At 45.9% G+C, this 12,521-nt stretch overlaps 1 protein-coding gene across 4 annotated transcripts in view; it reads left to right on the forward strand.

Annotated features, from left to right (window-relative positions):
- Nucleotides 1–12,521, forward strand: part of MLLT1 (MLLT1 super elongation complex subunit) — an 85,629-nt gene that overhangs the window by 10,113 nt on the left and 62,995 nt on the right. For all 4 annotated transcript variants that reach the window (XM_079772035.1, XM_079772036.1, XM_079772037.1 and 1 more), the window contains exon 3: nucleotides 8,641–8,723. In XM_079772035.1, the coding sequence (XP_079628161.1) occupies nucleotides 8,641–8,723 (83 nt within the window). The remainder of the gene's footprint in view (nucleotides 1–8,640; nucleotides 8,724–12,521) is intronic.

Below are 12,521 nucleotides of genomic sequence, written 5' to 3' on the forward strand. Positions count from 1 at the left end.
GGAGCCCAATAAATATTTCTTGAGTGTTGATGAAGGCATGAGGACTTTTTGCTAGCAAAGTGCTTCAGGGTTGGGGAGCCACTGCTGCACTGCTGACCCCTCTCCCTGCAGGGCAGGGTTTAGGTGCCCAGGGCTGAGCCAGAAGCCAGCTTCGACAGATCCACTGGGGCCTGGACCTGGGTCAGCAAGTAGCTGGCTTATGTTACAGAAGCAGAAACTTCTGGTTAAGAAGGGAAGGCAACTTGAGATTCCTACTGGCATGGTACTCATTTCTTTTTCTTCTGGTTTCTTCCGTCAGCTTTCAGTTGTTTCTTTCCTTCATTTCTCTTCTCCCGAATCTCTTCTCTCCTTTCTCTCTGAGCTTCTTGTAGGAGAGCAGACATGTTACTGACAACAGCAGATACCTGCAAAGCACATAATAATAATAATAATAATAATAATAATAATAATAATAATACATGGCACTATCAAGCACTTCCTGCAGGGTCGTTTTTTTTTTTTATTGTTTTATATTTTTATTGATTTCAGAAAGAAAGGGAGAGGGAGAGAGAGTAGAAACATCAGTGATGAGAGAGAATCATTGATTGGCTGCCTCCTACATGCCCCCATTGGGTATCAAGCCCGAAACCCAGGCATGTGCCCTTGACTGGAATCGAACCCAGGACCCTTCAATCCACAGGCCGACACTCTGTCCACTGAGCCAGATCAGCTAGGGCTCCTGCAGGGTCTTGATTTATTCTCTTCATACAGATGGGGAAACAGCCTCAAGTGGGCCAGGTAAGCTGCCTGTACTTAAAGCAGTGGTTCACACACTGGCCTGGGGGTCTGCGTGTTAGTGCTGCCTGTTTCTTTTGGCACCTGGCCATGCCCATTCATGTGGGAGTCCTCTGGGGCTGCTGTTGAGCTTTAACAGCAGAGTAGAAACTGTGACTGCCTTTTTCTTGTGAGTTGGGCCCGTCTTGTTTCCCTAGCAGCTTCCACTCCAGCTCTTTCACCATCTCCTTCGCTTGTCTTATTCCCTTTTCTCCCAGTGGACTCAGGATGATTATATCCATTCACCTTTATTTTTTTATTTTTTAAATGTATTTTATTGGTTTTTTACAGAGAGAAAGGGAGAGGGATAGAGAGTTAGAAACATTGATGATAGAGAAACATCGATTAGCTGCCTCCTGCACACCCCCTACTGGGGATGTGCCTGCAACCAAGGTACATGCCCTTGACCGGAATTGAACCTGGGACCCTTCAGTCCGCAGGCCGACACTCTATTCACTGAGCCAAACTGGTTAGGGCTATCCATTCACCTTTAAACTATTTATTTCATTTTTGCCCTTACAGGGTCAGTAACCAAGCAGCTACTAAAAGTAATATTAATATTGGTCCGCATTTGTCAAGCACTCACTGGTCTGTGTGCTGTGCTCATGACAGCCCTGCGACATGGTACATCCCAGAACTCCTGCCAGGTAGATGTGGAAACTGAGGTTCAGAGAGGCCCAGTATCCCACTTATGGTCATGTGGAAGCAGCATAATCTCTGAGTTCCAAGCTCCAAGAAAATGGGTGATGAGTGAGGTCCACTTTCTCAGTGTCAGCGGGTAGAACTTAAATTAGTAGTTGAATGGTGCTTGCCAAGTCTACTCAAACTATGTGAAATAGTAAATGTCCGGTTGGCTATTTGTTGTGTTGAACAAAACTTGATTGGATTATTCCCTGCCAGTTGTCAGTGAAAAATGGAACAGGCTAAAGAGTGAATGACGGCCGAAACCGGTTTGGCTCAGTGGATAGAGCGTCAGCCTGCGGACTGAAGGGTCCCAGGTTCGATCCCGGTCAAGGGCATGTACCTTGGTTGCGGGCACATCCCCAGTAGGGGGCGTACAGGAGGCAGCTGATTGATGTTTCTCTCTTTCATGTTTCTAGCTCTCTATCCCTCCCCCTTCCTCTCTGTAAAAAATCAATAAAATATATTTAAAAAAAAAAAAAAAAAGAGTGAATGACGCCCTAGCTGGTTTGGCTCAGAGGATAGAGCATTGGCCTGCGTACTAAAGGGTCCCAGGTTCAATCCGGTCAAGGGCATGTACCTCGTAGCAGGCTCCCGCTGGCCAGGGCCCTGGTCAGGGCGCATGCAGGAGGCAACCAATCGATGCGTTTCTCTCACATTGATATTTCTCTCTGTCTTTCGCTCTCTCTTCCACTCTTTCTAAAAATCAGTGGAAAAATATTCTTGGGTGAAGATAAAATTTAAAAAAAGTGAATGAGTTTCTTACAGGACTCTCAGCTCTGAAATTATATGTTATGTACTTAAAAAAAGTATCTTTAAAATGAAATAAATACACATAATAGGTGGGAAGTTTCCATTTCTCATGCCATCACTGTTCACATTGCCCCAGGGCTAGTCTTTCTAGTCTTTTCTTTCTTTCTTTTTTTTTTTTTAATATATTTTATTGATTTTTTTTACAGAGAGGAAGGTAGAGGGAGAGAGAGTTAGAAACTTCGATGAAAGAGAAACATCCATTAACTGCCTCCTTCACACCCACTACTGGGGATGTGCCTCAACCAAAGTACATGCCCCTGACTGGAATCGAACCCGGGATCCTTCAGTCCGCAGGCTGACGCTCTACCCACTGAGCCAAACCGGTTAGGGCTCTAGTCTTTTCTTGATTGTGTTCTTCCTGAATGCCTTAAGTTAGTGGAAGTGAATTGGCTTCTTAATTCTTGATTTTCAAATTTAAAAAATATTAATTTACCAGCATGAAAAGCTAGACTTTATACTAAACTCCCAACTCCTTTTATTCACTGTCTGCTCTAAATGTTTTATAGTTAAGTGATTCATTTTGTGGTGATTGTCCTTGTGACTTTAGATAGTGAGCATACCTGCTTACCTTTTGGATTCTCCACAAAGACTCACCCTTTTTAAACAAGTCTTCTGGCCGCCAGGTCTAACTCAGTTTCTTTGTTCAAAACACCTAAATAGCCACATGCTCCAGACCTTTTTTTCTATTTTATTTTTCTCTTTAGTACCATTTTAACATATTTATACTATCTTGTCCATCTGATTTGTGTCCTGCTGTAGTTTGCTGCTATCTCCTTGGTGCTGAAAGGATTAGGTAGGCGCTGCCAGCTTCTGTCAGTATCTTCTGACTTTCTGCTTAGAAAGAGAAGGACATGAGCACCCCCGTCTTTCCTTGAATCTTAACACCCCTCCTTGACGTTGTTAAAGTTGTTGAACTCAAACTGAGACTTTCACTCCGGGATCAGAAATTGACTAAAAGATGGAAATCAGTAATCAGTATTGACTTTATTGACTCTGTTCACTGTTGGGCTAGTCAGGATGCCAGGTTTTCATTCATCCTCTCTGAACTCTGGGTCACTCACAGAAGAACACTCAAGGTAATGTCAAGGCAGATGGGTTCTTTCTTTATCATTCTTGGTTAAAATTCAGTTCTGAGTCTTTTTAAAAAAAATATTTTTATTGATTTCAGAGAGGGAGGGAGAGAGAGAGAGAAACATCAAGGATGAGAGAAAGTCATGGATTGGCTGCCTCCTGCACGCCACCCACTGGGGATTGAGCCCACAACCCAGGCATGTGCCCTTGACCGGAATCGAACCCGGGACCTTTTAGTCTGCAGGCTGATGCTCTATCCACTGAGCCAAACCGGCTAGGGCAGTCCTGAGTCTTTTGCTTCATGTTTGGGCCCTAACTTTGTGAATACCCCTTTGCTTCTCCCTTTTCTCCCACTGCATTGTGTCTTTATTATACCTCCACTTTTTTTCTGTCCTCATTCATTTAGTCAATGGATTTTTCCCGCCCTGAATATTTCATTCTGGTTCTCTCTGTCTTCCTTCCTCTAATAAGGGCTGGCTCCTCTCAAAGCCACCTCTCTAGTCATACCCTGGGATGTTCCTTTATTGTGTTCTCCTGGGGGGATTTATTTGTTATCTTATGTTTTGTTTTTCTGGAGTAATTTCACAAGTAATATCCCAAAAGATTGATTACTTAGGAAATTTCCCAAGAAAGGTAAGTGGGAAATGAGCCTTTTGACTCCTAGTATATTTGAAAGTACTATTATTCTGTTTTCACACTGGGTTGCTAGTTTGGCTGAATATAATATTCTAGTTTGAGAATTACTATCGTGTAGAGCTTTGAAAGTATTTGCTTCGTAGTCTTCAGAAAAGTCTGATGCAGTTGGGTTCTTGTTTTATTGTAAATGACCTGTTTTTTCTCTAGAAGCATTTAAGATACTGGTTCTGAGGGTATTTTTGTTTTTGTTTTTTTTCTGTGATGTCCTCCATTTAGCTCCAGAAAGTTTTCTTTTATCTTTACTATTTCTTTTCATCTATGTATTTTATCTGTTTTCTCTTTCTAGGATGGTTATTACTTCTCTGTGTCTAAATATTTTATCTGTAAAATGGAAACAATTGTATCTGCCTCAAGGTTGTTGTAAGGATTAAATGAATTAATATGTATCAAGTACTGATAATAGTACCTGGCACACTGTAGGGCTTTATAAATATTAGCTGCTGTTAGCATTTGTTTGACCTTCTGAATTGTTTTCTTCATGTCTCACCTTTTTCTTTTAAAAAAAATGTTTTTTTGCTCTACATTCTAGGAAATTTCCTTAGCTTTAGTCTAGTCTTTCCATGGAATTAAAAAATTATTAGTACTATATTTGTACTAAAAGCTCTATCTTATTCCCTCATTTTCTTTTTTAAAAGTATTTTTGTTTTGGGGCATATCTTAGACCTGAGGACATTGACTCTAGCTTCTTGTTTTTTAAAAAGGTTTTAAATTGATTTTTAAAGAGAGAGAGGGATGTGAAAGTGAGACATCGAACCAGGGATGATGCTCAACCAACTGAGCCACACCAGCCAGGACTTCAAACATTTCTTTAAAATTCTCACCGGAGGACATTTAAAAAAATGTTTGATTTGAGAGAGAGAGAAAGAAACATTGATAGGTTGCCTCCGGTATGCACCCCGATCGGGATCAAACCTACAACCTAGTTATGCGCCCTGACTGGGAATCAAACCCGCAGGGTTTCCTAACTGAGGAGGGCTTTACGCTGGGTCCAGTTTTTATACTGTAGGCTTTAGCTTCTTCCAGACAGTTGACTCTTCTCCTGAGACATGGAATCACCTGGGTTTCCCCATAGGGAAGCTTGAAACTGCTGTGCCTGGGGTGCTGGTGGGTGGCAGGATGAATCCCAGGGCTGCTGTTCAAGTACAGCCTCTGTGTTGGCTTTTTTTTTTTTTTAATGACTGCTTTACTAAAATAAAAGTCACACATGATAAATTTATCCTTTTAATGTGTATAGTTCAGTGCTTTTAGTGTATTCATAAAGTTGTGCAACCATCACCACTCTCATTCCAGAACATTTTCATCACTCCACAAGTAAACAAACTTCTTGCCCGTCATTAGCAGTCACTCCCTGTCTTTCTCCCTTCCCCTTTCCAGCTTCTCTCCTGCCCTTTACTGAATTTGTAGGTGCCACACCCCTAGCCTTTTGGGGATCTGGCATCAGTGGGGCTTTAGCCTACCCTGCAGTGCCCCATGGCATGTGCTGGGCAGCAACTTCCTTTTCCTGTTTCCTTGCCCAGCGTAGTCTCATTCACTTTTTTCTTTCCAGAAATTTCTCCGTAGCTTACATTACCTCCCTCCCATCTTTACTGTCTTTATTTCCTATCAGATTTGTCTCACTTTGGTTTCCATGGGCATCTGCTTGGTCTCTCGTTTCCCAATTCTGAAAGGATAGGTGTTTTTCAGCCTTGCAGTGCCTGTCATGTGATAGGCCTTTGGAGAGATGTTGAGAAACCCACACATCTTTTCCCATAGAAGGTTTGTAGTCTGGTAGAAATATGGAGCTCAGATGTGACATATAATCTTTTAAAAAATATTTTTATTGATTTTTCTAGGGAGAGAGGAAGGGAGAGGGAGAGAGAAACATCAGTGTGAGAGCAAAACATTGTTCGGCTACCTCCTGCACACCCCCCTCTGGGGACTGAACCCACAAACTAGGCATGTGCCTGACCATGAAACCAATCAGCAACCTTTTGGTGCATGGAATGACACTCAAACAACTGAGCCACATCAACCAGGGCATAACATGTACGCTTAAAGAGATAACTGTCCTCAGCAGAAGTAGGTGACCTGTTAGTCAGAGACCAAGGGAAGCCAGGTCGGGCCTTGCTAGGAAGTGGGCCCTGATTTGGACCTTGATGGTGGACGGGAGTTAGACTGGGGTTGGGGGGTGGAGTTGGGAGCAGAACTGCAGACCACTCCCTTGCCTATGCCTTTCATGTGTTCCTTTGCTGTAGGCTATTGTGCAGTGAAGACAGGCCACCTTCCTCTCTGCTCTGCTTCCATTTCCTCTTGGATTCAGATTAATTTAACAAGTATTTGGGTGCCTGCCAGGTGCCCACGCCTGTGCTAGACTGCAAGGGCTTATGGTTGGTGAGGTTGGGCAAAGCATTAGGCAGCCAGCTTTCATGCAGCTGGAGAGACTTCACTTGCTCTCTCAGTCCTCTCAAACAGGATCGAGAAGTTCAGAGAGAGGCGGACCATGACCTGGCCTCCCAATCCAGTGTAATTCCTGCTCCTGGTCCATCCCTTTACTTTGGTGCAGAACCTGAAGGAGCATGGCATGTGGTTCTCTCAGCAGTATCTGACAGATTCTTGTTGGAAAAAATTTTTAAATATATTTTTTGTTGTTGATGGTATTACAGCTATTTCCCATTTTTATTGAATGTTTTTGAAAGGTCTGGCCCTGGTCCTGGTCCGGTCCTGGGCATGTGACAGTGAGTGAAATGGAGCTGATAAAAGGATTGAGAAAGATGGCAGAGTAAACATGCAAGTCCTGTGATTGAGTGACACAGGATGCTGGAGGCCTGTGGGAGGGAACCATGACCTGGAAATGGGGTTGGGACTCAGAGCAGGGGTCCTGGAGGAAGTGATCTGAGAGGTTCAGCAGGACTAAATCTTAGGACCTGAGTTTGGGCTGGGAAGAGATGAGGCTGGAGGTGATGCAGTGCCCTGCAGTCCTCCTTGAGGGGCTCGAAGTTGGGGAGCCATCATGGGACAGTCAGGCTTGCAGTTCAGGCTTGCAGAGGATGTGCAGGAGTGAGCCTGAGGCAGGATGGCTAGTGAGTCACTAGGTAGCGACTCACACTGAGTGCCAGGCATATGGGGTGCGTTGCAGAGCAGTATGAAGGTGGAGCTCGTAGTGCTTGGCAAAAGTGATCTGTGGAAGAGGGAGAAGTCCGGGAGCCCTCAGTCCTTGGGTGAGTGGCGGACAGCCTGTGTTCTGAGCTGTGAGACCCTGCAGGAGGTGTAGGTTTAGGAGGGTATGAATAGGTGGTTTGGGGTAGGCTATATTTGAGGTGCCCATCCAGCATCCATGGGGGATATCCAAGGAACAGAGGGGGGGACTAGCTGGAATAGATTCGGAGCCTAGGTCACCCAAGACAGCTCCCATCTCTGGGGCCAGCAGGGGTTTCCCAGGCCTGAGCCACAAGCCCATCTCCTGCTCCCCTGGGGTTTACAGACTGGGGTCCAAACAAGGCTGTCTGACCAGCCCTGCTATGAGCGTCACTGATAACTTCAAGCCCACCCTGCTTGCCAGTTTTCTTTGGATAGATGAAATACATGAGATATTTGAGATACATGATATTAGATGGGATATATGAGAGCTGAAAAAATATATATTTTTAAAGAAAAGTCTTAGTGTTTTAATTTAAAAGACTCATGTTTCATTTTATTCCATATACTGTTTTTCAGCAATTTCTGGCCTACTTAAGAATTATCTGACTGATATAGATATAGGTGCTTAAAGGTTTTAACAATTAGCAGGATTTTTTCCTGTCTCCCAGTAGTGGTTGCCTCTGGGGATAGAGGGGTGGAGGACAGGGGTGATTTAATCTGTACTGTTCTGATTTTTTTTCTTCGTAAAAGTGGGAGAACAATATTTTCACATTTCTTGCATAATGACAACATATATGTCAAAACATTGTCAGTACATTCTGAAGGGTGAGATTGTGGGAGATTCTTTTACTTGTACATTGCTGTTCTTCTAGTTTCAACTTAAAAATTTTTTCTGGGGTTAATGAGTCTGTACACATCACTCAGGCAACTGGGAATGCTTTTGTTAGGTGCTCAAATGGACCCAGGAGAGAATCCCAGCTGAGACCAGGCCATCTCCTCCGGGCATCAGTTCACCTGTTTGAGGGAACAGTGGAGGCAGGTAGATGCTGTAGTGTGCACTGTCCTCCCTGGGAGACCAGGGGCCCATGGGGTCTCCCACTTCATATGTGTCATACTGACTGCCCTGAGTCAGTTGAACTTGTGTGACCTGTAGCCAGCACTGGCTGCTCTGCCTTAGCTAGTCTCGTGCCTTTTCCCACTCTCCCACCATGGCACGTCAGGGTCACATTTCTTCTGCTCTGCTCCTTTGATTCCCCGTGACCTCTTTGGCATGGAATTGGGCACAGGATTCATTACTCACAGGGGAAACTGGCTTGCTGAAAAGCCATGCTCCTGCGGGGCCAGTGAGCCCCAAAGAGGAGGCGCAGAGCGTGGCGGGCCTACTGCTGCTGGTGGTGAGGCCTTTGAATGATCAGGAAGCTGACAGATGCCTTTTCCCTTTCTTTTTAGTGTGTAAGGAGCCCCCATACAAAGTGGAGGAGTCGGGTTACGCTGGCTTCATCATGCCCATCGAGGTGCACTTCAAAAACAAGGTAGGATCCCGGAAGTGGCAACAGGAAGCACGCACAGTTCACAAAAGAGGAAGTAGAATCAGTGACACAGCGCTGAGGGAATGCTGGGATTACTGTTAGCGGAGATGTCCACACTAGAGTCCTGGTTTTGAAGGGTTTCTGCCTCTCCAGTGGGAGATGGGGGCTGGGGAAATGGGCACCAATGGCAGGTGGGAGTGCAAGTGGGTGTGACCTCTCCGGGATCTCCTGAAAGTGCATGCAGTCATCTAAGTCAGCAGCGACATTCCATGACGGCTAGATTTGTGGATGGTTCTAGAGGCTTAGTACTGGACTGATTAGTGGCAAAGAACTGGAAATTATCTAAATGTCTGACGGTAGGCGATTCGTTAAAGTTATGGTACATCTCCTGAATAGGCTCTTTGATGATCTGGGTTGGGGAGGGAAGTTTTTAATATTATTGAATGAAAAAGCAAGGACTTTTCCTGCCAATATACACAATATAGGAAAAAATTACTGTATACATTAAAAATGTTAACAGGTAATGTGGGTGGTAAGATTATAAGGTGTTTTACTTTTATTTTCCTCCATGTATATTTTATAAACATTTACAGTGAACATATATTGATAACTATTAGTTCATTTGGGATGCTATAACAAAATACCACAGACTGGGTGGCTTATAAACAACAGTTTATTGCTCACAGTTCTAGAAGCTGGAAGTCCAAGATCAGGTGCCGGCCCCTCTTCCCAGTCACAGACTTCTTTCTGTGTCCTTACATGGAGGAAGGGGTGAGAGCCCTTTGGGGTCTCTTTTATAAGGGCACTAAACCCATTCATGGGGCTCCACCCTCAGGACAAAATCACCTCCCAGTGGCCCCCAACTCCCAACACCATCACCTTTGGGACTTAGGACTTCAATATGTGAATTTGGGGGGACAGATTCAGACTATAGTTTTAAGTTTTTTTAAAGCCTAATAATTACAATTAAAGAGCTTTGCTGCAACCTCCTCTGTTCCTTCTCACAGACACCTTTCCTGGCTTGGAGGTGGTTTGGCCGTGGTTGGGTGCTTTTTCACAAGCACAGCTAGACTGGCTGCAGGCAGCTCCTCTGTCTTTCAGGAAGGAGATCTCCCTGTGAGGCCTGTGGATGCCACCACTCCCTTAATGAGTTCCTTTTTCATACCGGGCTGTTCTGCAAACCATCTGGTGTCAAGGATCTCTGGAGATGGCACTCGGGTGTGCTGCCCCACTGGGAGCTGAGGGACATTTCAGCAAGTGCAGCAAAGTGGGAGTCAACTCTGCGACCCTCTGGGGCCCACTTCTCAGAAGCCTGGGCCACCAAGGCTTTCATGGAAGCAAGGCCTGAGAGTCCTGGTGACCGGCCACCCTTGAGAGCAGAGCCCAACCTGTCTGTGCCAGGCAAAGGCTGTGCCCTAACTTTTCAGCAGGGCGTCTGGAGGAGGTGCAGAGGAGATGCGGCACCCTTTGGGGATAGTCTTCCAAGGACCTGATTAGGGAGGCCAGGCAAGGGCGTGTGGAGGCAGGAGAACTGATGCAGGGGACTCAGTCCCGGGACAGGTGTCACCAGCTTCTCCAGCTCCCTGTGGGGAGCCTGTGGAAAGGGATGATGAAAGTACCCCCTGGGTGGTGCAGGAGGCAGTCCATCTGCAGAAAACACCAACAATCCTGTACATTGGCATTCTAGGGGCGGGCAGTGGTGATGGAGTCCTTGAAGCTGGCTAAGCTCATCTCTGGGTTTCAATTCAATTTCTTTGAGGCTTAGAAGCAATTTTGGGTCCCACAGATCAGCGAGCTTTTGTGTGCCTTGAGACCTGTCTGGTCCCCGACACGCAGACCTTTCTCTCTCTCCTGGAGGCATGTTTGCAGTCACCTGGACTCTAACAGTGTTCACTAGGGCCCTGATAGTGTCCACTTGATTTCCTGCTGTCCCTGTTCCTTTGTGAGGCCCAGGGGTCTGCCAGGAGGTTCCAGCTGTCCCCAGGGGTTGTGGGTGCCATGCTGAAGCTGGGCAGTACACAGAGGTGGCCAGTAGGTCTTAGCGCCCCTTCTCCTGGCCCAGGGGATCCTTGCTGATCTTCAGATTCTCCAGAGAGAACCGAGAGAGGTGGGGCAGTTCATGTTTCTGCCTCAGCTGGGACCTTCCCCTGTGGTGGCTTCTGCAGCCTCTGTTAGTACCCCAGACCTCTCACGTGGATGGTGGGGAGGCAACCAGGTTCTCCCTCAAAAGGGGCACCTAGGGAAGTGGTGACTGTTTGGGGCAACTCCTCTCAAACCTTACCTGAGGAGTCCTCTCCTGGGTTTTGCATCCAGACTTCAGGGCCATTCCTGTACTGAGTCCCTGAGGTGTTCCCATCCCTATGTTCCTGTCCCGGTAGGGAAGGGAACAGGTGGGTCTCTGACCATAGGACCTGTCCCTGCTAGGTACAGCGTCCTCACATATATTGGGGCATTGAGGGGCAGAGGACCTCTACAAGGGTGTCCTGATCTTTCAGATTCCTTGGGCTTGCTTACTTAGGGGTGCTGTGTGTGTGTGTGTGTGTGTGTGTGTGTGTGTGTGTGAGAGAGAGAGAGAGAGAGAGAGAGAGAGAGAGAGAGAGAGAGAGAGAGAGAAGGTGTGTGTGTGTCTCTCTTCTGCAGGCAGTGAAGGGCCCTGTGCTTCTCTTTAATTGCGTCGTTCCTTTGTGAGGCCCTGAGGTGCTGCTCTTTAGAGGAAGCATGTGTACATCTTACCACTCTGAGCATCTAGCAGTCATGGCAGCAACTGGTTTTGAGTTAAGGATTTTTGTTCTGGTCCAGTTTTTTTAGTTGTAATTTAATACAGCAAAATTTTCCCATTTTAGGTGTAGGTTTTTCAGATTTCAGCATGTGTTTTTCATTTGAACCCTTTTGGTGGTGGGTGGCTGGTTTTTCTGTAACAAAAAAAGGTCACGTTCTTAGGTCTACTTGTCTGACCAGTTCCTATAGAGGCTTTGTAGCCAGACCGCCACTGTGGGCCTTTTCTCAGAATTGCAGCATCTTCTCTCAGGATGAATGTTGGACGCTGTGCTCTGCAGGCTGCTCGCTGGAGTCCTCTATTCCTGATGGTGGTTTTGTCCTCAGAGCTGTAAGGTGGACCCTGCACACACACGGGGCCTGGGATACAGTGAAGTTATTACTAAGTGGGTTTTTAGCTTACTGTGCTAAGTGGGTACTTGTCTCCAGACAAGCCCTGGAGCAAGGTGATGTCCCCAGTCTATGGAAGAAGAAGCTCCTGGATACTCAGTCACAGACTCAAGGCCACACAGTAAGTTGCGGAGTTGGGATTTGAACCAGCAGAGTATGTAGTCCTTTATGCACACCTGAGACATGCTTGACCTAGAGCAACAGCTGATCATGGATTCTGGTTTTTGCTGACATCTGGTGACAGGGACAGTATGATTTTATGTATTGTGTTTTGCAAATGTCTAATTGTGGGTTCCTGCTTTGGAAGTTTTGTAAAGATTAGAGAGTTGTGGAAAAGTGAATGGTGGTTCATTGCAAAAGTAGCTTGTACAGGTTTGGATGTGTGTTGGAAACAGGGTCATCATGAATGGATCCACTGGAGGTTTTTCTACCCTGATGTAAGCAAGGGTTGCATTTGGTTTTCAGCCATGACTTAGTCCTCTGCTGTATGTAAGGTAAGTGGATTTTTGAAGTTGAAGTGGCTCTGTGCACAGGTTACTTCTCTGGGCCTCAGTCCCTCCATGAGATGGACTTCCTAATTGTGTCGGCTTCTCAGGGCTGTTAAGAAGATTCACAGAGAGATGGACAGTATAAGGT

The sequence above is a fragment of the Cnephaeus nilssonii genome, assembly GCF_951640355.1.
Source record: "Cnephaeus nilssonii genome assembly, chromosome: 5".
NCBI classification, from domain to species: Eukaryota; Metazoa; Chordata; class Mammalia; order Chiroptera; family Vespertilionidae; genus Cnephaeus; species Cnephaeus nilssonii.